Source organism: Procambarus clarkii, chromosome 73, assembly GCF_040958095.1.
Source record: "Procambarus clarkii isolate CNS0578487 chromosome 73, FALCON_Pclarkii_2.0, whole genome shotgun sequence".
Classification (NCBI taxonomy): domain Eukaryota; kingdom Metazoa; phylum Arthropoda; class Malacostraca; order Decapoda; family Cambaridae; genus Procambarus; species Procambarus clarkii.
The window spans coordinates 3,790,492-3,817,940 of NC_091222.1; the positions used below are offsets into that span (position 1 = coordinate 3,790,492).

Sequence of the window (27,449 nt, forward strand, 5' to 3'; positions counted from 1 at the left end):
GGTATTAGGGTGCTATGTTAAGTTGGATTAGGGCATAGCTATACCAGATGAAACAGATAGTATAAATGGGGTTAATCAGAGTGGGAAATGTTGTAAGTAGAGTGCCTGTGGCTCTTCCCTGGGAGCTCTGTTGTTTATAAATGATTTAGATTCAGGTTCGAGTAGCAACATTTGCAAATTTTCCGATGATACAGAAATCGGTAGGGAAATTGTTAATGTATCGATACCTTTATTTTAGTATGTAGTTGCGTTTTAGGCGCCATCGGTCGGTGGTGGCATGACAATGATGAATGGCTCCAGTTTCCTACCTTAGCTAGAAAGAGACGTCGTTATGGATGACCTCTGGTGGGTGCCATGTCACGCTCAATGCCATCTAGGTTGTGGTTACAGAGCATAATGTCAACTCCCTGGTGAACGAGTGTTATCTCGTGGTTTCCCCAGTGTCCTGTCCATCTAATTAATGATGTTTTTATGTCCACAGAAGTGATGTTTGGAGGCAGTTATACTGAGGAAGGCAGTTTACCTTGGGCAGTCCACGAACCCTTAGCGTGGCTCTGGAAGAAGACTAAGTAGCCGCCGTCGATCGAAACAGTGTGTTAGCTGCTTGGATAGGCAGTGTTGGTGAAGATCGATAGACCCCGGGATTGGCTATTAAGGGTTACAGGTATGATATGCCTAGTGTGAAGTACTGCTAGCGGCTTCTGCCAGGGGTTAACTGCCCTTATATGAGTTTGTTTGGGACCCCTGTCAGCGTGTTGCTGAGGCCCTCTGCCAGTAAGTAGCTGGAGAGCGAAGATGGGGTGTAGGTAGATCTTGGTTCTAAAGATCTACCAAGATCAAAAATCTACCAAGATTTCCAAGATCTAAAAATCTACCAAGATCAAAGATGTTTATATGTTAAAGATCAAAACATATAAAGATATGTTTTGGCTAAAAAAAACTCCAACGCTCGACTGCTCCGCCGTCTCTCCAATTTTATCTGCTGTCCCTGGCCTCTCTGCAACCCTCAAACGACGTAGCTTTTCCCGAGGGCAGCTAAGTACACAGTGACCCAAATGTGATTGAAACAAACTTCCATACCAATCCTCAAAATCTCATTTCGACCTCACTAGTGTTGTTCCCTGGAGGAAGCTGCACCCGATGTTCTCTGCTGCCACATCAACGAGTCTTCACTATTGTGCCTGCCTACATTTATCTTGCTACAACGAATAACAGATCCAAGGCCGGTAAGGTCACTAAGGCAGATAGCGCACCGATTAGGAATAAATGAACTTGCCACGTTAGCATCAAGGTTAGTCCAGCTGTCCCTTCCTCGGGGAGGGACCAACTATCAGTAATCCAAGAGCAATCGGACTTAATAATTAACATGCGAAGTGAAGCTTCAGCAATGCTCAAGATTAATCAAGATCTGTCTGCCAGAGTCGACTTCCTCCAACAAGAATTAAGCTCTCTCAAGACCACAGTTATTGACTTTAAACCAGCAGAAACCACTAGACAACAGGAAGCCATGCTGCAACAGTTTGACAACCATCTTTTTTCAAACCACCTTCAACAGCAACACACTATTACCCAAGACGAATCAGACCAGCATAAACTCCTTGATTCCGTCGTTATCTCTTCACGTGATTTTCCCCAAGAATGTGATGGAGAAGACTGTGCTGCCATCGTGATCCATGAATTGCAGAATAAGATTAAATACTCAATCAAAACTAGTGACTTTAAATCTACTTATAGAGTGGGTAACAAATCACCTGGTAGAGAATAACAAGAGAATTCCAGTGAAACTAGATAGCTGCTCCCGCAAGTCTGACCTTATCAAATCTGCAGTCACTAGTAAATCCACTGTATATGTGAACGAATGTCTGACCATGTTCAGACAAAATCTCTTATTTAAACTGCGTGGTTTCTGCAAAAATAACCCTATAATTAAACAAATCCAGAAGGGCCGTGACAACGATTCGAACCTGCGTCCGAGAGCATCCCAGACGCTGCCTTAATCGACTGAGCTACGACATGGTCAAAGGGAGTTGAAACCGAAGTTGTACTGAACTTACTGGATCCCGCAGTCTCTCCGAGACACAAACCAGGGTTTTACACAACTCCCCCCATGCACTCGAGCTATGTCAATAGGCCCTTCTCCCTCTTCGCCCTTGCTTCATTACATAGGGAAGAGGGAGAACGGCCCATTGACATATCTCATGGCATGGGGGAAGTAGGTTCCCCCTATATAACTGGTATAAACTAGATAAGTTCAGATTGAGGAAAGACTTGGTTCGGTAATAGGCTTGTTGATTTGTGGAACCAATTACTGCGTAACATGGTGGAAGTGTGGTCCATCGATTGTTTCAAACGTGGATTGGACATTTCACACAGAAATCACAATAGTGTGATGCATCAAATGAACACACAGGGCCATGATGAGCGTTGGAACCTAAGTCTGATAGGATCCCAGACGCTGCCTTAATCGACTAGGCCACGATAAGGTCAAAAGAATTGCAACCGGGAGTTCATCTGCCCTCACCCGGATTCTGCACAAACCAGGGTTTTATACCATGCATCCGGGCTCTGTCAATTAGCTGTTCTACCTCTTCGCCCTTTCTTCATTACACACAGAAATCACAATAGCGTGATGCATCAAATGAACAAATCTGTGTGTGTGGAATTGGGTGGTTATCAATAAGACCTGCCTCGTATGGGCTCACAGACCTTTTGCAGTTACCATTATTCTTATGTGTTTATACATATGAAACCTTATTATATTTTTGTATTTGTACACTTCAATCATGTCCATCTCAACTCGTTGCCTTTAATAATAATAATACCCAAACTTGTGTACTTTTGAAATTTATGTAAGGAATTTACACCAAATCAAGGAATGAGTGTGATTAGGATGAGACAAACCTCTCGTCTAGTCAATAATCAACGTCCTAGCAATTATGAACAAATCGACAGGGGTTTAGATTTGGTCAAACCGAGGGTTCGAACCCATGTGCCGAGTGTTCCCATACGCGCTCTAGACAACTGTGCCTCAACATCATAAAAAGTTGCAACCTGGAATGCTACTGCACTCACAATGGTTTCGAGGCTTCCACTGAAGCCTAACCGGGGTTTCATGCAATTTCTCCATGCACCCAGGCTCTGCCAACCAACCTCTGATGCATGTTAGTGACTTTACAAGAATGTCTAACAGGCAGGAACACAGAGACTTGACATTAGAATAAGAAGCGGATCATACAGGGGCGGAACGGGTGGTAAAACAGGTCACATTTACCTTCCTGTTGAAATTATTGTTGTACTCGGCGAGGTACTCCTGCAGGTAGCTGACGTCCATGTTGTGTGGTACTGGGCTTGGAAGTTGCGGGAGATGCCTACTGCGCGTAGAAGGTGCGGGAATGATCCACGGAGCTGCAGATCACTCTCAGGCTCAGATGAAACGACTGTACAGCAGAGATGGCAACTTATAATAAGATTCTTTCTAAGAGAGGTGTATAGACGAGGTGCAATCAAGGAACAGACATGTGACTGGGAACTGGACCAAAAAGTTTTGATTTCGCTCGCCCCTGCTATTTATTCACACATTATCTCAGGTGTTTTGAATGTAGGTTACGGGCCATTCATGCCCGTGCCAGCTATTGGGTGGCTTAATCATTATTAATCAATCAATCAGGTGTTTAGACATGGAAACACAGGTAACTGCAGAAGGCCTATTGGCCCATACGAGGCAGCTCCTATTTATAGGCACCCAATTCCATTCAATTCATTCATGTCCAACCACTATTGAAACAATCGAGGCATCCCGCCTCCACCACGCCACGTGGCAACTGGTTATACAAATCAACAACCCTGTTACCGAACCAGTATTTACCCAGGGCTTAATGAAATCTAAACTTATCCTGATTCGGTAACAAGGTTGTTGATTTGTGGAACCAATTACCGCGTAATATATCTTGCTCTAGTTGGGCCCCTATTTAGATTATGCAGTTCAGTTTTGGTCGCCATATTATAGAATGGATATAAATTCACTTGAACGTATCCAGCGTAGGATGACTAAGTTAATTCCCCAAATTAGAAATCTTTCATATGAAGAAAGATTAACAAAGCTTAAGTTGCATTCACTGGAAAGGCGAAGAGTTAGGGGTGACATGATAGAGGTTTACAAGTGGGTGAATGGACATAATAAAGGGGATATTAATAGGGTATTAAAAGTATCAACACAAGACAGAACACGAAACAATGGGTATAAATTGGATAAGTTTAGATTTAGGAAAGACTTGGGTAAATACTGGTTCAGTAACAGGGTTGTTGATTTGTGGAACCAATTCCCGCGTAACATGCCGGAGGTGGGGTCCCTCGATTGTTTCAAGCGCGGGTTGGACAAGTATATGAGTGGGATTGGGTGGTTATAAACAGGAGCTGCCTCGTATAGGCCAATAGGCCTTCTGTTGTTGCCTTTGTTCTTATGTTCTTATGTAACGTGGTGGAGGTGGGGTCCCTCGATTGTTTCAAACGCGGGTTGGACATTCAGTCAGTCAGGTGATGTCACAGTGAGAGGTTGTGTTAGCTGGAGCTCTGGAGTAACATTATTATTGCAATAATGGAAGGATTAGTTAATGATTTGGTGAGTTTGGTTGGAGCTCTGAGAGCAGAGATGGATTCCCTGCGGGAGGAGGTACGACGGCTGAGACTTCGAGAGGAAACGAAGGAGGAGACCAGTGTTGACGAGACCTCATCGTGGAGAGTAGTGAAAGACAGGGGTCTTAAGAAGACCTTGACAAGGCCGCCTACAGACACCCTAAGGACGGCAAATTCATTTGCCGCGTTAGAGGACGAGTGCTGTAGTGCTCCTGCAGCGAGGAACGGCGGAACGGAACCCACCTATCGCTGGGTTCACGTCTAGCTCTAAGACCGGCCCACACACCATACCCAAGACTTTCCAATCTATTTGACCCCAAACATTTCTTAGGCTATTGAAATCAGCTTTTCGAAACCAGGCACTTTAACAGAATTTTGTCTTACAGATCTATTCCATTCAATGCTAAATCTGATTTCTTTATGATCACTGTTTTCTAGGAGGGAAATAGGGAGTTGTAACTCCCTTTTTCGATATCCAAAATTTGTGTTTCGCTGTTAGTTATCACTAAATCTAAGATATTATTTTCCCTATATAAAATATTATATATTATAAGTATCAACACCAGACAGAACACGAAATAAAGGGTATAAACTGGATAAGAACATAAGAACAAAGGTAACTGCAGAAGGCCTATTGGCCCATACAAGGCAGCTCCTATCTATAACCGCCCAATTCCACTCATATACATGTCTGGGATGCTCCCAGATGCAGGTTCAAATCCTCGTCACTGCAATTGTGGATTTGTTCAAGTGCCTTTCTTTACAGCTGAATATAAATATATTTTTTTAAATTTACACATTATATACACAACTCACTTGCAGTTCTCGTTGTAGGAAGCCTTCTATTGATAGTTTAGTCATAAAAAGCGGTAAATACCAAAGTTCAAAAGAACTTTGTTGTTGCTTTGTTCAACACCTGTTGAACAAGCTCTTGTTCAACAGGTGCTTGTTCATGTTCACATTTGGTGACGCAGAAGTGCCACATATATTATCAAGTTTTTCACAGCATAATATTCAAGGATTATTACATACAATTGGCAGCTATGTACTTTTTAGACATTCTTTTATTGATATAATCTGTACACTACAGCATTTCTCTCCAGCTACTATGACAGATGACGTTTTTCACACTTCTCCAGGCAGGGGATGGCAGTTAAAGAAAAACATTTAAAACGTGGACAAATGAAAATTAAAATAGAATTTAAAATGCAGTTTCCATTTCCTATAGATGTCTTTCTTCCTCGCCCTGATTGCCCCTCCATAAAGGGACGGGGTGAGAGGGGCGGGAGTGAAACACAATAAATGTTTACATATAGCACCTAATAGACAGAGTTGCATAAAAAAATTATGAAATATTAAACTTTTCAAAAGTTTTTTCTATCAGAAATGATAATATACAGTGATAATTTTAATTTAAATATGTATGGATGGTATTTTTATGATTTGAGTCAAAGTTAAATTATAAGCTAATCCTAAATATGCTGAACATTTCTCAACACCGCCTAACCCATGTAAAATATTCCTAAGCTAAAAACAAGATGTCAAAATATTAATAAACAGCTTTGAAAGACATTTCTTGAAATGCCAAGCAAAGTCGCTGTCTATGTGAGGTCTTGCTTACTAGGCCACATATTGCTGTTATGGCGGCTAGTTATGATATAGATAGGTAGATAGATATATAGATGGATTGATAGATTCATAGATAGATAGACACATTCATAGATACATACGTACATACTAACATACATACATGTGTGTAAGTCACGAAAATTAACACGTGATGAAAAATGTGAATGTCAGCCCACAGAGGAAGAATTGAATTTCCTTAAAATTTGTTCCTGTTTCAGTTCTTCCTCCGTGGTCTGACACTGTCACAAACATACATAAATGGATTGATAGATATAGAACATGTCAAATTACCTAACATTTTGTCAAAATATGTTATATGCCCCATGTAACATAATAAAATTAGAACTTCAATACAGAAATGGCGGAAACGTATGGGGACTGAATAGTGCAAAAAAGGTGGCTAGTGAATGGGGCGAAAATGGTTACCTTTAGGTGTTTCCGGGACTTAGCGTCCCCGCGGCTAAATCGTCGACCAGGCCTCTTAAAGAGGGTGAGGCTAACGAGTGAATGAGGCAAGAAGACTGGTGATTGAATGGGGCGAAAAGGGTGGTGAGTGAATGGGGCAAGAAGGGTGGTGAGTGAATGGGGCGAGAAGGGTGGTGAGTGAATTGGGTGGGAATGTTGGTGAATGAATGGGGTGTGAATTGTGGTGGCATTTACAATAAACAATTACACACCTGGTATCTTGTGTACTCAAATCATAACTTTTTTTTAACGTTTAACATTTCTTAGATGGTTTTAAGTGCTTCTTTCTCACAATCTTCCACTTCCTCTCTTCTTCTTCCCGTCGAATATCCTCAAGATCTTCTTTAAGTCCAATTTTGGCAGATATTCTCTCTTCTTTTTGCACCTGAGAGAAAGATGCCTCCATATCACCGCAGTCATCAACTTCATCCCTGAAAAACACATTATATAAGTCACATCTCCAAACAATTATTCTTAAGTATGCAGCTGAAATCTCTTGACCCCTTAAGGATTCGAACAATTTACAAGAGGTCATCATTCATACCGAATCTAAATCTTTACTTCGGGCATTGTTATCCAGCCAGCACAGAGATAATATAAAACTCATCACTGAAATCTTACAATAGGAAAAGAAGCACACAATCTAGGGCTGTTAGTCACCCTAAATTATATACCAAATTACATTGGCATAGTTGATTATGTAAAAGGCAGACTCACTAGTAAAAACTGCTACTGCTTTAACTGTTGTACAGGTAAAAATACCTCTAAGTTTCTCATAGATTATAGAGCAAATCAAAAAGAAAGAACTCCCAAATATCAAAAGTCGCCACAGAGCCAAAGTAGCGAAAAGCGGACACATTTCAATGTGGTACTAACATGCCACGGGGTACTACTTCTTCAAACCTGGTAAAAAGCTATCCAGAGAATTGCATTAGCCATACAGACTTAGACTTGTCTATAAGTGCTGCTGGAAGGTAACAAACCCAATAGTTAGAGGGTGTCATATCTGTGGAAAAGATGCAGGAATGCTACTTTTACATTACTTATTAGAATGTGAAGCAACTCAAGCACTGCGCATCAAACTCAACATTCAACTAACTTGAGCAGCTGCATTAAATGCAAAATTCACATTTAATGCGACTTCAATGGTTAAAAAAAAATGAAGAATGGGACACACTAGTGAACACTGTGCATTTATATCCACTGCCAAGATAATGTACAAATCACATAATGTACCAAGATAATGTTGTTAAAACAAAAGACCTAAAACCAGTGCGAAAAGAAGAAAACTATACCTTCATATGAAACTTTGACCCAAATATTAATATAACAAAATTACTGTCAATAACCGAACTCAATTAGGGCTCACTTCAACCCGTGCTACATGTACATTTCGTTCCAAGTAAAACAAGACAGCTCTAGATGACAGTTAAGAATGCATATAGAAATATGTGCGTAAATGATAACTAATAGACTCACTAAATGTACAGTAGGTTAGCTTCATATTACGATAGATGGAAACTGAAAATCCTAATTCAATAAATCTTTAAATTAAACACAGAGAAAATAAGTATGGCAGATTCCTTTTTTACATACAATGGTAAAAACCCAACACTCGTGTCTCTTTCTGATCAGTGTCAGTTATCTGCGATTTATGCAATTTTATGAGAGGCAATTGTCACGGAGAAAACCCTAGGAAGAGAAAGTTAAGTTAAAAAGTTCAAAATTCTACACACACTACAGTATTTTTGTAAAATTAATACACTATTATATAAGACAAAGAAGAGATATGGGAAAAAATTGTATAAATTTTTAATCAAAGAAAAAGATTTGTCGAAACTATTAAACAAGAGAAAGTGGTGAAAGAATCCTCATGAACAAACTTGCAACAGAATTTACGAGGAAATGTGTTTAAGCATGTGTTTACATCTGTAGCATCGAGAAGAAGAGGCAATAATTTCAAGCATTGAAACAAATACGCAATACAGTATATGCATAAATGTCTGTTAAATAAGAAAGTAGTGTATGTTTAAAACATCTGGAATATCAAATCAACGTATAATAAGATTATAGATAAGGCAGGAAACCAGTACTGTGGCTCCCATCCTGTGACCATTTAGTTAACGCATTCGCACATATGTACACAAAAGGAAAAATACTCAAACAAAATACAATACTCACCGATACTTTCTCTTATCATAGCCAAATAGGTTTCTGATTTCCCTCGAGAAATCTATCCCTTGATCTCCATCGTCAATGAAATCATCCATATCAGAGTCTTCCTCCTCTTCTGAATCACTGGCAATGCGCAGTTTGGGATGTGGAATCTTCTGTGGTCTTAATGGTTTCATGTCTTTTGTTTGCATATATCTAGGCTTCTGAGGTTTCATATCTTTACCAATAGAAGTTTGAGGTTCTGAAGGCGCAGGTCTGGAATTTTGCACAGGTTTGATTCCTTTGATTTGAGGATGATCCCGAGGCCAATGTCCCGCAGTTGCAAATAACTTCATTCTGTCCGTTACTTTAGATTCTTGTTTGGGCTCCTCGAGAGCTTGGTTTAATTTGGCAGTATTTTCTTGTTTCTTTATAATCTCACTATTCTTACTCAGTTTTGGTGAATCTTTTACATCAGCCTTTTGTTCCTTTTTCTGGGGCTTTTCAACTCCGGTTTTGTCTTGTGGCAATTTTCCCAACCATTTTAGCGTACGTCTTCTCTCGTCTTCCAGCTTTAGTTTCTCTATGGCAGTCAGAGGCCGACCAAAGTATTTCTGTGATATGCCTTTGTCTTTCTTTTTTTTTCCATCCTTCAAGTTTGCAAGAGGCAGTGACTGCTTCTTGCGAGCAATTACAAGAAGCTCTTTAAAACTCACTGGTGGTGGTGCGTCCGGTCTAGGCGTCACCTTGAGCTTTTTTGGGTTCTTATCATAACCCTTGTTTTCCCTCTCTCTACTGTATTTACGTTTTAATTTTCCAGAAGTTGATTTATCTTCCAGTTGAGTCTTCACTGTGTTGGTAACTCCGCTCTGTAATAACATACAGTAATTTTATTATTATAAAAATACATAATAAAATACCAATATTTTTAGTGTTTTGTAAAAAGAAAATATGGAATCAAAATGTCTCAGCCCAACCTGTCCTCCTACCTAACTCGCAAGCGCCAGACATGTCTGACCTGTGTCACTTACAGACACATGTTTGACCTGTGTCACTTACAGACACCTGACTGACCTGTGTTACTTACAGACACATGTCTGATATGTGACATTTACAGACACATGTCTGACCTGTACAAGGATATAGCAGAGTATAATAAGACAACTGAACTCCTTCATAATACTCATAAAAAACGAGATTTCACTCACCTTGATATCTGCTGCACTGCAATTAGCATTGTTTGCATATTGATTAACCAGCTTGCTGAAAATGTGCTGATTATTAGTAGATTCATATCCAAAATCATTCATGTCATACTGCTCCTCTCCTTTGACAGTCGTTATGTTCTGCAACGACAATACAGCGATCATTACATCTTGCAATACAATACAACAAGAGCAGCAATATCAAATAATTGAATCAGAACATTTTTATTGTGAATTGACTCGCATTCGTCAATAGGCATTCTACAGTTCCCTAATTCCTATGTCCCCATGTTCTCTGGGGACATGTTTGATGTCCCAGAGACCCTTTCTCGTCTGTGGCTGAATGGGACACCCAGCTGGTATAGGGACTCCCCACTGTGTTGGATGGGACACTCAGCTGGTATAGGGACTCCCCACTGTGTTGGATGGGACACCCAGCTGGTATAGGGACTCCCCACTGTGTTGGATGGGACACCCAGCTGGTATAGGGACTCCCCACTGTGTTGGATGGGACACCCAGCTGGTATAGGGACTCCCCACTGTTCTTGGTGGGACACCCAGCTGGTATAGGGACTCCCCACTGTGGCTGTATGTGACACGCAGCTGGTATAGGGACTCCCCACTGTGTTGGATGGGACACGCAGCTGGTATAGGGACTCCCTACTGTGTTGGATGGGACACGCAGCTGGTATAGGGACTCCCCACTGTGTTGGATGGGACACGCAGCTGGTATAGGGACTCCCCACTGTTCTTGGTGGGACACCCAGCTGGTATAGGGACTCCCCACTGTTCTTGGTGGGACACCCAGCTGGTATAGGGACTCCCCACTGTGCTGGATGGTCTTAGTTCTAGTATTCTTTTTAAAGCTAAGCACGATTTTTAATGCATATTTATTAACAGTAAAAACTGTTTTTATTTTTTATTTTATGAAATTCTTATCATTAATTCAAACTAAACTGATTTACTTTAAAATATTTTTTAACATTGAAATTTTTTATTAGATTATCTGTACAGCTGATATTGCAATTTAACTTCGATTTATCATATTGGTTTGTTATTTCATTTGACAAATGTCCCTCCACAGAACACCGCCTATAGTGTTCCTATAGAAAGAACACTCGAGAAACCGTGCTTTATAATTGAAAGGAGAATCTCGCGTCAGTACGTATTGGTCCTCAGAATACTTGAATTAAGCTGGTAATACCACTTCAATATTTGATTTAAAAAATAATAACACTAATTCAGGTATAAGAAAATGAAAACCATGAAGCTACTAAGACAGTAGTTTCATTAATATTTCTAATAAAACCAAATAATCAATATTCTCTGTGCAAGCTTACCTTAGCATCATCTACAACAAACTTGGAAGCCCCCTTGTTGATTATGGCCTTAACTTGCTTATTACACTTCCTGGCTTGTGCTCTCAGCGCCAGCAAATTCTGAAATGTCAAGTTTTCTGTGCCAAATGTTTTGAATTCAAACACTAAACAATAGGTTGTGGAGTTGTTATAGTTGCCAAGTTTAGCATAATGGCAACTATAACAACTTCACAACCAGCTCCATGGGAAAGACGCTCAAACATTGCTGAACAAGTATTGTGAAATAAAATGTTCCATGTGACATACGTATAAAAATAAAACAATTGCTGGTTAAACAACATAATATGTTTGCGTTAAACAAATCTTTTTGAGCTGGTCCCTGTAGTCCTGACCAGTGTGACTTTCTCGTCTATGATGCAGTGTGAATCTTTACTCATCTTAAATCATTAAGCGAAATACGTCGTCAAACAGATTTGAAGTTATCAATAAAAACATCATTTGGCAATATAAATAAAATAAATAAATTTGACAATAAAAAGTTCATTTTGCAATAAAATGCCTCATTTGGCAATTCAACTCCAGATTGGAAATAAAAGGTCCCTGCCCTACATTGACAAGAAAGAATTACAGCACACATTCAACACAGCTAAAAAGTAAAAAAAAAAAAAAAAAACTGTTAGTATATTCGACAAAATCAGATATTATGTTCCCCACTCTGCTCTCCTCTCATTATACTACTCGCTAATCTTACATAAGGTGCATGGGGTTCACCCACTGCAAATTACATCAATCCCAACATCACTCAACAACAATCCGAATAATAACAATCGGTTTTCAAACACAAACCCTTCAAGAGTTTTAAACCCCTCTGTTTAAGTCCTTAAACATGCTAAACATACACTCACTCCACCCATTCTCTTGTGCTTTTTAAATGTACAAAGCCCTTATCCTAAATCCTTATATGAAACTCTTCATTGACAGACGTAATAGAACCCATGTGCACCTCACCAGAATTAAGTATCTCTGTGATAGCCCCAGAGTCAAACAATCTGTGTAAAAAACTTTGCAAATAAATTGTCTATGGAATTACCTCCATAAATAATTACAAAGCTGTCCAACCAATGATTTACTCAAAAGTAAAACCAAAAAATAGCTAATTTCAAGCTCATAGTTTCCACCCTTGTGCTTCAAATTCACACTGCATCTTGTGCTGCCGACTTCCCCAATATTAGTAGTAAAGACATGCAACTTCATCACTGTAATCACTGCCATCAACTTATATCGTAGTTATTATGTTCAACACAACATACATGTTTTGCTACAATGTACCTACTTATAATAATCTGTTATGTACTCTCACAAAATAAATAAATAAATGAGCAGACTCGCTACAGCTCATAACACAGCCCGGCTTCTCCAGCGTCACTAAACACATGTACTAAACTGTCCGAACCTAACCTAACTGCGGACCTACGAACAGAAAACGGGACATCACGTCAATTATGTGAGCCGCGGCTATATTTGGTACATCAGTTTTTGACCTTTAGAGATTTTTAAGTCAAAATGCAATGTAGTACTGGAGAGGCCAGGTTGTATAACAGGCAGAGAAGATATGGTTTTGCCCTTGACAATTGGAGATCCCGGGGTCGATTCCCAGGCTGAACAGAAGTGGTTGGGAAATTTTCCTTTCACTTAATGCCACTGTTCACCTTGCAATAAGTAGTTACCTAGGAGTTAGGCATTGTGGATTGTATGCTGGTGAAGGTCAGTAGTTTGACCTTGAGGGAACCTCAACGCAAGCCTAAAGTATACATGTAAACTTCCTTTAAAAACAAAGTATTTAAAGAACTAGCTGACACCCTCTCCCTGTCCCCCTGTCCTCTCCGCCATTCCCCCCCCCCCTTCCCTATTCCCTCATCCTAACAATCATTTTCCACTCCCCCATCCCCCTCGTTCCCTCTTCCTCCCACCATTCCCTTCCCTGTCCCCTCGTCTTCGTCACCATCCCCCACTCTCCTTGTCCTCCCCACCATTCTAAACTGGGGAGGACAAGTAAACCACCACTCTCCCGTCCCCTCATCCTTCCCACCAATCCCCATTCCCTAGTCTGATGCGTTCCCAAATGATCTGATGTTCCCATCAGAAAAATGGGAACATCAAATGATATGATGGTATCATTATCACTGAAAAATAAGAAGAACAGTTAAGAAAACGAAATGTAAAACAATGAAAAAATAAAGAAATAAATTATACTCACAAAATGAACGGTAAGATAACATCACAGCCCAATTCCAACGCAATGTCACAAAATAATTAAATCAAAATGAATATAAATCGAAATCTATGAAAATTCCATTCATCAACGAAATCGGAAAAAATGATATGGAATCGCAGTATATTTAGTATAGCATGTACTGCTTCTACGTGCAACAAATGGCACTGTTTTTCCCATAAAAACTTGTTTTTACTTGTCACAGTGACATCTATATAGTAGATATATAAAAATACGTCCGTATTCGAATGGAACGTTGTTTCAAAATTTCAAAGCAATCGGTAAAGAGGTTTCGGATATTTCTCTCACATGAAAAACGCAGTTTAAAAAAAAAATGTTTACCTGTCACAGACATGATATCTATATAGTAGGTATATAAAAACACGCTCTATGCGAATGGAACGTTGTGTCAAAATTTCAAAGCAATCGGTGAAGAAGTTTGGGAGTTTACCGATTTTGAACAAATGAACATTTTCAATTTTATTTATATAGATATTCCAATTCACTTTAAAACCTGAAAGCAATACTTGAAATAAAGAAGAGAGGCAAGTGTCGCCCTGCTCCTCCTCCTGACTAACTTTTTCCAGCACAAGAACACGGTGTAACAAGTCAACTTTGAGCTCAAATATGTAAGGTGAACACGAAGAACAATAGATAAAATTATATTATATGAACATTAGTAGGAGTAAAAGAGTTAGAGAGACCACAGCATGCCACAGGAAAAACAAGAGTAGAGGCATCATGAGGAAGCCATCAGTGTATTCAGTAATTATGTTAGGTAATCTTGAAATGATTTCGGGGCCTAGCGCTCCCGCGGCTCGGTCCTTGACAAGGCCTCCTTGTTACACATCCCCAGGAAGTATTGCTTCTTGGAAGCAGCCCGTAGCAGCTGTCTAACTCCCAGGTATCTATTTACTGCTAGGTATACAGGGGCATCAGGGTGAAATAAATTCTGCCCATTTCTTTCCGCCTCCACTGGGGAGGCGGAACCCAGAACCTTGGAACTACGAATCCAGAGAGCTGCCCAGCCCCTTACAGGAATGATAAATAGGCGCTATTTTGTCATGGAAATTAATTGTCTGCCACATTCTTATTTCGATCATAAATTTCACAGATACATAAATTTTGTCTAGTACAAAAAGAGATAAAAAATCAATATATTTTATTTTTTAATAATGCCTAATTAATCGGCTTAAACAAGAACGGGGATCAAAATACGCTACAACAATAGGATTAGTATTGCCTAACTCTTTACAGCACTGGTTCATTGTTATCTGTTCAGGAAAGAAAATCACGTGAAAATTTGTGAATTTACAGCATATTAAAATCCTTAAATAAACCTACCTCTTTCTTAAGCCGAGCTTCTTCATTCTCTTTCTGCTTCAACTCTTCTTTCCTGGACAACACAGCTTGGATTGCTTCCGGTTTAGGAGCTGGTCTTTCTACCTTGTTTGGCCTGGAGGACGTTGCACGAAACCCACTGATTGCTGCCTGAAATAATATAAATGATAGTGTGCGTGGTTTAAGTAAGGACATAAAAATCAATTAAACTGGCTAATATGTGCCTCCTATTTATATCCACCAAAACTCATTCATATGTCTAACCTACGCTTGAGACAATCAACGGATCTTACGCCTACTATATTACCCGAAAATTTGTACCACAAATCCACATCCCTGGGTAAATGTAACAGGTAAATACAACCAGTATTTACCCAGGTCTTCGCTAAATCTTAATTTATCCAATATATATACTATATTGGATATTCTTATCCTATATATCCTATTATATATATTATGTTTTTATCAGTATGGCGAAGAGTTAGGGGTGACATGATAAAGGTTTACAAGTGGAAGAATGGTCATAACAAGGGGGAAAATTAATAGGGTATTAAAAGTATCAACGCAAGACAGAACACGAAACAATGGGTATAAATTGCTTAAGTTTAGATATAGGAAAGACATGGGAAAATATTGGTGTGGTAACAAGGTTGTTGATTTGTGGAACCAATTACCGTGAAACATGGTGGAGGTGGGGTCCCTCGATTGTTTCAAGCGTGGGTAGGACATATATATGAGTGGGATTGGGTGGTTATAAATTAGACCTGCCTCGTATGGGCCCATAGGCCTATGTGTTTATACATATTAAACCGTATTTTCATTTTTTCTACTTGTACACTTCAATCATGTCAACCCCAACTCCTCGCTTTTAATAATAATACAGGATTACGGATTTGCGCCCAGTAAATCCTCCCCGGCCAGGATACGAACCCGTGACAAAGCGCTAGCGGAACGCCAGGCGAGTGTCTTACAACTACACCACGGAGACTGATTAATATTATATTAAAAATATTAAATATTAAAAAAGAGATAAGGAGGCCAAAAAAGAAACTATGATGTTTGGATAGCAGGGCAAGCAAAGACAAATCCTAAAGGGATTTTCAGTTATATTGAACAAATATTAGCAAAAGGATAGGTTCATTAAAAACTGAGACAGGTAAGCTAATGGATAATGACCAAGAGATGAGTAGTATTTTTAATAAATATTTTATCTCGTATTTACTAAAGAATAACTTGATTCTATGCCTTCAGCCGAACAAGGCTAAGTGGGTGGGGACGATTACAGGTTGACTAGTCTAACAGTTACCAAGGACGATATTATTAAACAAATAGTAAAACTCAAACAAAACAAATCTTCAAGGCCGAATTAAGTGTTTGAAGGATGCTTAAAGAATGATAAGAGTAGCTTTGCGAGCCACTGGCTCGCAAAGTCATTTGCCTATCTGCTTGGATAGGCAAATATAGCCTATTAATTAAATAGGCAGAATGCTAGAGTCATGGAAGGTTGCTAATGTGGTACCAATTTTTAAAAAAGGAGATAGATCACTTGCGTCAAACTATCGGCCAATTAGCCTAACGTGGGAAAATTACTTGAATCAATAATTGCAAATACAATTCGTCTTCATCTTGAAAAAACATAAATTAATAAATGAGTCGCAACATGGTTTTACAAATGGCTGCTCATATTTACCAAATCTGCTATAATTTTATTCCAACATAGTTGAGGCAGCTGATAATAGTAAGGATTATGATGTTGTTTACCTTAACATTAGCAAAGCTTTTGATACAGTGCCACATGGAAGATTTATTAAAAAGATAGAGGCTCATGGGATTAGGGCATAGCTATACCAGATGAAGCAGATAGTATAAATGGGGTTAAATCAGAGTGGGAAATGTTGTAAGTAGAGTGCCTGTGGCTCTTCCCTGGGAGCTCTGTTGTTTATAAATGATTTAGATTCAGGTTCGAGTAGCAACATTTGCAAATTTTCCGATGATACAGAAATCGGTAGGGAAATTGTTAATGTATCGATACCTTTATTTGAGTATGTAGTTGCGTTTTCGGCGCCATCTATTGGTCGGCACCTCAGTTTCCCTGATATTTGATGCTACGTGGGTAACATCGGTTGGTGGTGGCATGACAATGATGAATGGCTCCAGTTTCCTACCTTAGCTAGAAAGAGACGTTATGGATGACCTCTGGTGGGTGACATGTCACGCAGTTTGAGGAAGGCAGTTTACCTTGGGCAGTCCACGAACCCTTAGCGTGGCTCTGGAAGAAGACTAAGTAGCCGCCGTCGATCGAAACAGTGTGTTAGCTGCTTGGATAGGCAGTGTTGGTGAAGATCGATAGACCCCGGGATTGGCTATAAGGGTTACAGTGATATGCCTAGTGTGAAGTGCTGCTAGCGGCTTCTGCCAGGGGTTAACTGCCCTTATATGAGTTTGTTTGGGAACCCTGTCAGCGTGTTGCTGAAGCCCTCTGCCAGTGAGTAGCTGGAGAGCGAAGATGGGGTGTAGGTAGATCTTGGTTCTGTTTTGGCTAAAAACGGCTAAAAAAAAACTCCAACGCTCGACTGCTCCGCCGTCTCTCCAATTTTATCTGCTGTCCCTGACCTCTCTGCAACCCTCAAACGACGTAGCTTTTCCAGAGGGCAGCTAAGTACTCAGTGACCCAAATGTGATTGAAACAAACTTCCATACCAATCCTCAAAATCTCATTTCTAGTGTTGTTTCCTGGAGAAAGCTGCACCCGATGTTCTCTGCTCACTATTGTGCCTGCCTACATTTATCTTGCTACAACGAATAACAGATCAAAGGCCGGTAAGGCCACTAAAGCAGATAGCGCACCGATTAGGAATAAATCAACTAGCCACGTTAGCATCAAGGTTAGTCCAGCTGTCCCTTCCTCGGGGAGGGACCAACTATCAGTAATCCAAGAGCAATCGGACTTAATAATTAACATGCGAAGTGAAGCTTCAGCAATGCTCAAGATTAATCAAGATCTGTCTGCCAGAGTCGACTTCCTCCAACAAGAATTAAACTCTCTCAAGACCACAGTTATTGACTTTAAACCAGCAGAAACCACTAGACAACAGGAAGCAATGCTGCAACAGTTTGACGACCATCTTTTTTCAAACCACCTTCAACAGCAACACACTATTACCCAAGACGAATCAGACCAGCATAAACTCCTTGATTCCGTCGTTATCTCTTCACGTGATTTTCCCCAAGAATGTGATGGAGAAGACTGTGCTGCCATCGTGATCCATGAATTGCAGAATAAGATTAAATACTCAATCAAAACTAGTGACTTTAAATCTACTTATAGAGTGGGTAACAAATCACCTGGTAGAGAATAACAAGAGAATTCCAGTGAAACTAGATAGCTGCTCCCGCAAGTCTGACCTTATCAAATCTGCAGTCACTAGTAAATCCACTGTATATGTGAACGAATGTCTGACCAGGTTCAGACAAAATCTCTTATCTAAACTGCGTGGTTTCTGGAAAAATACCCCTATAATTAAACAAATCCACAAGGGCCGTGACGAGGATTCGAACCTGTGTCCGAGAGCATCCCAGACGCTGCCTTAATCGACTGAGCTACGACATGGTCAAAGGGAGTTGAAACCAAAGTTCTACTGAACTTACTGGATCCCGCAGTCTCTCCGAGACACAACCAGGGTTTTACACAACTCCCCCCATGCACTCGAGCTATGTCTCGATTGAAGCAAGGGCGAAGAGGGAGAACGATATATTACGCGGACCCTTCCTTGGTTCGGTAACAAGGTTGTTGATTTTGGAACCAATTACCGTGTAATATATCGTTCTCCCTCTTCGCCATTGCTTCATTACATAGGGAAGAGGGAGAACGGCCCTTTGACATATCTCGAGTGCATGGGGGAAGTAGGTTCCCCCTATATAATGGGTATAAACTAGATAAGTTCAGATTGAGGAAAGACTTGGTTCGGTAATAGGCTTGTTGATTTGTGGAACCAATTACTGCGTAACATGGTGGAAGTGTGGTCCATCGTAGCATGTTACATGGTCCATCGATTGTTTCAAACGTGGATTGGACATTTCACACAGAAATCACAATAGCGTGATGCATCAAATGAACACACAGGGCCATGATGAGCGTTGGAACCTAAGTCTGATAGGATCCCAGACGCTGCCTTAATCGACTAGGCCACGATAAGGTCAAAAGAATTGCAACCGGGAGTTCATCTGCCCTCACCCGGATTCTGCACAAACCAGGGTTTTATACCATGCATCCGGGCTCTGTCAATTAGCTGTTCTACCTCTTCGCCCTTTCTTCATTACACACAGAAATCACAATAGCGTGATGCATCAAATGAACAAATCTGTGTGTGTGGAATTGGGGTGTTATCAATAAGACCTGCCTCGTATGGGCCCACAGGCCTTTTGCAGTTACCATTATTCTTATGTGTTTATACATATGAAACCTTATTATATTTTTGTATTTGTACACTTCAATCATGTCCATCTCAACTCTTTGCCTTTAATAATAATAATAATACCCAAACCTGTGTACTTTTGAAATTTATGTAAGGAATTTACACCAAATCAAGGAATGAGTGTGATTAGGATGAGACAAACCTCTCGTCTAGTCAATAATCAACGTCCTAGCAATTATGAACAAATCGACAGGGGTTTAGATTTGGTCAAACCGAGGGTTCGAACCCATGTGCCGAGTGTTCCCATACGTGCTCTAGACAACTGTGCCTAAACATCGTAAAAAAGTTGCAACCTGGAATGCTACTGCACTCACAATGGTTTCGAGGCTTCCACTGAAGCCTAACCGGGGTTTCATGCAATTTCTCCATGCACTCAGGCTCTGCCAACCAGCAGTACAACCTCTGATGCATGTTAGTGACTTTACAAGAATGTCTAACAGGCAGGAACACAGAGACTTGACATTAGAATAAGAAGCGGATCATACAGGGGCGGAACGGGTGGTAAAACAGGTCACATTTACCTTCCTGTTGAAATTATTGTTGTACTCGGCGAGGTACTCCTGCAGGTAGCTGACGTCCATGTTGTGTGGTACTGGGCTTGGAAGTTGCGGGAATGATCCACGGAGCTGCAGATCACTCTCAGGCTCAGATGAAACAACTGTACAGCAGAGATGGCAACTTATAATAAGATTCTTTCTAAGAGAGGTGTATAGACGAGGTGCAATCAAGGAACAGACATGTGACTGGGAACTGGCCCAAAAAGTTTTGATTTCGCTCGCCCCTGCTATTTATTCACACATCATCTCAGGTGTTTTGAATGTAGGTTACGGGCGATTCATGCCCGTGCCACCTATTGGATGGCTTAATCATTATTAATCAATCAATCAGGTGTTTAGACATCGAAACAAAGGTAACTGCAGAAGGCCTTTTGGCCCATACGAGGCAGCTTCTATTTATAGGCACCCAATTCCATTCATATACATGTCCAACCACTCTTGAAATAATCGAGGCATCCCACCTCCACCACGCCACGTGGCAACTGGTTATACAAATCAACAACCCTGTTACCGAACCAGTATTTACCCAGGGCTTACCGAAATCTAAACTTATCCTGGTTCGGTAACAAGGTTGTTGATTTGTGGAACCAATTACCGCGTAACGTGGTGGAGGTGGGGTCCCTCGATTGTTTCAAACGCGGGTTGGACAAGTATATGAGTGGAATTGGGTGGTTATAGATAGGAGGTGCCTCGTATGGGCCAATAGGCCTTCTGCAGTTACCTTTGTTCTTATGTTCTTATCCAGTTTATACCCTTTATTTCGTGTTCTGTCTTGTGTTGATACTTATAATATATAATATTTTATATAGGGAAAATAATATTTTAGATTTAGTGATAACTAACAGGGAAACACAAATTAAGGACATCGAAATAGGGAGTGACCTAGAAAACAGTGATCATAAAGAAATCAGATTTAGCATTGAATGGAATAGATCTGTAAGACAAAATTCTGTTAAAGTGCCTGGTTTCGTAAAGCTGATTTCAATAGCCTAAGAAATTTTTTGGGTCAAATAGATTGGAAAGTCTTGGGTATGGGGTGTGGGCCGGTCTTGGAGCTAGACCAGAACCCAGCGATAAGTGACGTAAAAGAGGTTTTACAAAAGAACATAAGAACACAGGCAACTGCAGAAGGCCTATTGGCCCATATAAGGCAGCTCTTATTTATAACCACCCAATCCCACTCATAAACATGTCCATGTCCGTGTTCTGTCTTGTGTTGATAATTTTTATACCCTATTAATATCCCTTTGTTATGTGAATTACCCACTTGTAAACCTCTATCATGTCACCCCTAACTCTTCGCCTTTCCAGTGAATGCAACTTAAGCTTTGTTAATCTTGAAAGATTTCTAATTTGGGGAATTAACTTAGTCATCCTACGCTGGACACGGTCAAGTGAATTTATATCCATTCTATAGTACGGCGACCAAAACTGGACTGCATAATCTAAATGGGGCCTAATCAGAGTAAGATATATCTGAAGAACCACACCAGGTGTCTTGTTACTAACGCTTCGATTAATAAATCCCAGTGTCCTATTTGCCATATTACGAACATTCATACATTGATCCTTTTGTTTTAAATTCTTACTAATCATAACTCCCAGATCCCTTTCGCAATCCGACTTCACAATCTCAACACCATCTAGCTCATATCTTGTAACTCTATCATTACCTAGCATCAAAACTTTACATTTATTAGCATTAAACTGCATCTGCCAGTCTATTTAACTATTTTAAAACATTATTTAGATCAACTTGAAGTGATAGCGAGTCTTCTGTCGTGTTATTTTCTCTACCGATTTTTGTATCATCTGCAAATTTGCAGATTTTGCTACTCAAACCTGAATCTAAATCATTAGATTTGTACCAGTTGTACGAATTCCTGTTCTAAACTGACTTCCCCATTCTTAATCCTTTTGTACCACGCTCTCCTTTTACCTATAAGGTTCTTCAGATCCTTTGTTATCCACTTTGGATCATTAGTATTCGATCTATTCAATTTATATGGTATACTACATTCCTGGGCTTCGCTTAGAATATTTTTAAATAGGTTATATTTTGAGTCCACATCGAGAACCCCTTTTACGTCACCTGTCGCTGGGTTCACGTCTAGCTCCAAGACCAGCCCACACCCCATACCCAAGACTTTCCAATCTGTTTGATCCAATAAATTTCTTAGGTTATTGAAATAAGCTTTTCGAAAATCAGGAACTTTAACAAAATTTTCTTTTACAGATCTATTCCATTCTATGCTAAATCTGATTTCTTTATGATCACTGTTCCCTAGATCATTCTCTATTTCGATGTCCTTAATTTGTGTTTCCCTGTTTGTTAACACTAAATCTAAAATATTATTTTCCCGCGTTGGTTCCTTAATGTGTTGCGTAAGAAAGCAATCATCAATTAATTCTATAAAATCTTCTGCTTCATTATTCCCTGTTTTGTTCAACCAGTTTATTCCACTAAAATTTGTCACCCATGACATAAATACTCTTAGATCTAGATATTTCATCCCATAGATGCTTTGCTTCCATTCTGTCTAAATTTGGTGGCCTATATATAACTCCTATTATAATATTATTTGCTTTTTTGTTTAATTCTATCCAAATAGTTTCTGTGTGTGGCTCAGATTTGATTCCCTCTTTGAGATTACATTTCAAATTGTCCCTAACGTATATGGCTACTCCCCCTCCTCGTCTAATATATATATCTGTGTGAAATAGTTTAAATCCATTTATTTGATATTCAGCTAATAGTTCTCTATTTTCTACATTCATCCACGTTTCTGTAAGCTCGATAATATATTTTTGTCTGTTCAGATAAGAGCATTCAATTCGTTTATTTTATTTCTTAGACTTCTTCTGTTAGTGTTATATACCCTAAGTGAATTGTTATTTTGAGGCCCATGAATTTCCCTGATCATTTTGCCATTTCCTTTCTCCCCTAAACACATACTTTTATTTTCCTTCCTCCAAATCAATTCCCATGCCACTATCTACTAACAGTTTAAACCCAAACAAACACCTCTAACCACTGGTTCCAACGAGTTCGCAACAGCAACAACCCCAGCCCTCGATAGATGCACCCCATCCCAAGCATACATTTCATTTCTTCCATAGAAGTGTTCCCAGTTGTCTATGAAAGATATTGCATTAGATTTGCAATATCTTTCCAGCCTGCAATTAACGTTAAGTGCCCTCAACATCCATTCATTTCCCACTCCCTTTCCTGGAAGAATGCCACATATGATCGGGATTCCTCCCTTGTTCCAAACTAATTCTATTGCTGTCTTGAATCTCTGTATTAGTTCCTCACTCCTTACTCGCTAACATCATTACCCCTTGCACTAATACAAATAATGGGTTTGTTCCAATTTCCCGTCATAATATCTTTCATGTTTCCAACAATATCACCAATACCAGCTCCCGGATAGCAAACCCTTAACCTGTTCCCCTTATCTCTGGCACAAAACGTTCTGTCTAAATACCTCACCTGGGAATCTCCCATAACCAAAATTCGCTTTGTTCCTCCTTTTTCCCTTATGGCACTTTGAGGAACCTGCACTTCAATGATCCTCGTTGCTTTGTCTTTGCCTCCCTGTTGAACTGCAGGTTCACCACAGCACTCGTCCTCTAACACATCAAATGCGTTAGAAGTCCTTAGGCTATTACTGTCGGTTTTGCCAAGGTCTTCTTAGGACCCCTGTCCTTTACAATTTGCCAAGACGAGGTCTTTTTAATGCTGGTCGCCTCCTTTGTTTCTTCCTGATGTTGTTTCAGCTGTCGTACCTCCTTCCGTAGCGAATCCAGCTCTGTCCTCAGAGCTCCAACTAGATTCACCAGTTCCTTCACTTATCCTTCTATTATTGGTGTAATAATATTACTACAATCGGAGCTCCAGCTAACACAACCTCTCATTGTGACAGCACCTCACTGACTGGAACGTGTGTCGTGGGAAGCAGCTACGGGGAAGGACTATCGCTACATACGTCTTCCGCAAATTTCATTGTGTCCCCCACTAACTCTGCCTATTACCTTTAATTACATGACTCCTGACTTTTTTTTTACATGACTGAGATTGACTTCTCCACAAAATGTTTATTTAAATCTCCTTTGGGTGCAGTATACCTCTTAATATTTGGTTTAACATAAGAAATGGTCTGACTGGTCATGATAATTTTTAAATTACTTTTTTATTAAAATATTAAAGAAAATTCTAAAATTTAAATAACTTAAATTTGCCTCCCCCCTGCAACAACAAATACATTTACCCTCAATAGTGACATTTACCATAAATAGTGAGGTTACTGTGGCAGGCGTGCCTTATATTACCTCCTGGTTCTTTGTGTGTTCACTGATTGAGTAACAAAATTCTACACCAGTTGTAATTGTACTTTGTATAAATACTATTTTACTGCCTGTTGTCTAGTATTGAGTGTAAAAAATAGCAAAGAATTGGTTTCCAAGTTAAATAGCTGAGCAATCCAAGAAGAGAAGTTTTCTGGATTTGTTGTGTACATTGGTTTTCATTTGATACATATTTAGTGTATATATCTCATTGAATATGACCGCATATTCTGTATTTACTATTTTCTGGTTTAGGGCTTCTATCCCTCTAACTATTTTCTTAGCATCAGGGCTTAGCTGAAATAGGAGTTCTCCAAAACTTATTTTCGTAATTTTAAGGTGAAGAAAAGAAGTGAATTACAATAGAATGTATTACACTTATTTATACAATTTGCACAACGCTTCGAACCTCCATGGTTCATTCTCAAGTGAAAGGAATTTTCAGGTTTGGTTGATTTTATACCCGCACTGGGTCAGGTGATAAGACAATAAAGGTGAAAACATGGAGGAATACATAAGAACATAAGAATGCGGAAGGCCAATTGGCCCATACGAGGCAGCTGCTATCTACATACAATGATTAGTCAAGTGTAATTGTCCTGTTATGTTGAACGGTGTCTTTTGTGTTGGCATCGTTTTGTTCTATTTAGTGTATAGAGTATATTCTCTCCCAGTGTGGAGTTTCTTCCCTGAGTAATATTCCTCCCTAATTCCTCCTCTGGCTAAAATTCATTTCCTTAGATTTGAAATTTCTCCCATGGAAAGCAAGTGCCTTTACACACAGAGATCACACTAACGTGATGCATCAAATGAACAAATCCACAAGGGCAGTGACGAGGATTCGAACCTGCGTATGGGAGTAAGCTCAGTCTGACAGTAAGCTAGCTCAGTCCATTAAGGCGGTGTCTGGGATGCTCCCAGATGCAGGTTCGAATCCTCGTCACTGCAATTGTGGATTTGTTCATGTGCCTTTCTTTACAGCTGAATATAAATATATTTTTTTAAATTTACACATTATATACACATCTCACTTGCAGTTCTCGTTGTAGGAAGCCTTCAATTGATAGTTTAGTCATAAAAAGCGGTAAATACCAAAGTTCAAAAGAACTTTGTTGTTGCTTTGTTCAACACCTGTTGAACAAGCTCTTGTTCAACAGGTGCTTGTTCATGTTCACATTTGGTGACGCAGAAGTGCCACATATATTATCAAGTTTTTCACAGCATAATATTCAAGGATTATTACATAAAATTGGCAGCTATGTACTTTTTAGACAATCTTTTATTGATATAATCTGTACACTACAGCATTTCTCTCCAGCTACTATGACAGGTGGCGTTTTTCACACTTCTCCAGGCAGGGGATGGCAGTTAAAGAAAAACATTTAAAACGTGGACAAATGAAAATTAAAATAGAATTTAAAATGCAGTTTCCATTTCCTATAGATGTCTTTCTTCCTCGCCCTGATTGCCCCTCCATAAAGGGACGGGGTGAGAGGGGCGGGAGTGAAACACAATAAATGTTTACATGTAGCACCTAATAGACAGAGTTGCATAAAAAAAATTATGAAATATTAAACTTTTCAAAAGTTTTTTCTATCAGAAATGATAATATACAGTGATAATTTTAATTTAAATATGTATGGATGGTATTTTTATGATTTGAGTCAAAGTTAAATTATAAGCTAATCTTAAATATGCTGAACATTTCTCAATACCGCCTAACCCATGTAAAATATTTTTAAGCTAAAAACAAGATGTCAAAATATTAATAAACAGCTTTGAAAGACATTTCTTGAAATGCCAAGCAAAGTCGCTGTCTATGTGAGGTCTTGCTTACTAGGCCACATATTGCTGTTATGGCGGCTAGTTATGATATAGATGGGTAGATAGATATATAGATGGATTGATAGAATCATAGATAGATAGATTCATTCATAGATACATACATACATACGTACATACTAACATACATACATGTGTGTAAGTCACGAAAATTAACACGTGATGAAAAATGTGAATGTCAGACCACGGAGGAAGAATTGAATTTCCATAAATTTTGCTCCTGTTTCAGTTCTTCCTCCGTGGTCTGACACTGTCACAAACATACATAAATGGATTGATAGATATAGAACATGTCAAATTACCTAACATTTTGTCAAAATATGTTATATGCCCCATGTAACATAATAAAATTAGAACTTCAATTCAGAAATGGCGGAAACGTATGGGGACTGAATAGTGCAAAAAAGGTGGCTAGTGAATGGGGCGAAAATGGTTACCTTGAGGTGTTTCCGGGACTTAGCGTCCCCGCGGCTAAATCGTCGACCAGGCCTCTTAAAGAGGGTGAGGCTAACGAGTGAATGAGGCAAGAAGACTGGTGATTGAATGGGGCGAGAAGGGTGGTGAGTGAATGGGGCAAGAAGGGTGGTGAGTGAATGGAGGCAAGAAGGGTGGTGAGTGAATGGGGCAAGAAGGGTGGTGAGTGAATGGGGTGGGAATGTTGGTGAGTGAATGGGGCGAGAAGGGTGGTGAGTGAATTGGGTGGGAATGTTGGTGAATGAATGGGGTGTGAATTGTGGTGGCATTTACAATAAACAATTACACACCTGGTATCTTGTGTACTCAAATCATAACTTTTTTTAACGTTTAACATTTCTTAGATGGTTTTAAGTGCTTCTTTCTCACAATCTTCCTCTTCCTCTCTTCTTCTCGTCGAATATCCTCAAGATCTTCTTTAAGTCCAATTTTGGCAGATATTCTCTCTTCTTTTTGCACCTGAGAGAAAGATGCCTCCATATCACCGCAGTCATCAACTTCATCCCTGAAAAACACCTTAAATAAGTCACATCTCCAAACAATTATTCTTAATTATGCAGCTGAAATCTCTTGACCCCTAAAGGACTCGAACCATTTACAAGAGGTCATCATTCATACCGAATCTAAATCTTTACTTCGGTCATTGTTATCCAGCCAGCACAAAGATAATATAAAACTCATCACTGAAATCTTACAATAGGAAACGAAGCACACAATCTAGGGCTGTTAGTCACCCT

At 39.6% G+C, this 27,449-nt stretch overlaps 1 protein-coding gene across 1 annotated transcript in view; it reads right to left on the minus strand.

The window, feature by feature from the left end:
• Positions 1-6,979: 6,979 nt before the first annotated feature.
• LOC123774105 (protein SPT2 homolog) overlaps positions 6,980-27,449 on the minus strand; it is a 31,016-nt gene continuing 10,546 nt past the window's right edge. Inside the window, exons 4-10 of the mRNA XM_069312739.1 lie at positions 27,048-27,217; positions 20,014-20,150; positions 15,021-15,167; positions 11,426-11,524; positions 10,089-10,226; positions 8,908-9,749; positions 6,980-7,157 (exon numbers count right to left, since the gene is read on the minus strand). Of these exons, the coding sequence (XP_069168840.1) occupies positions 6,980-7,157; positions 8,908-9,749; positions 10,089-10,226; positions 11,426-11,524; positions 15,021-15,167; positions 20,014-20,150; positions 27,048-27,217 (1,711 nt within the window). The remainder of the gene's footprint in view (positions 7,158-8,907; positions 9,750-10,088; positions 10,227-11,425; positions 11,525-15,020; positions 15,168-20,013; positions 20,151-27,047; positions 27,218-27,449) is intronic.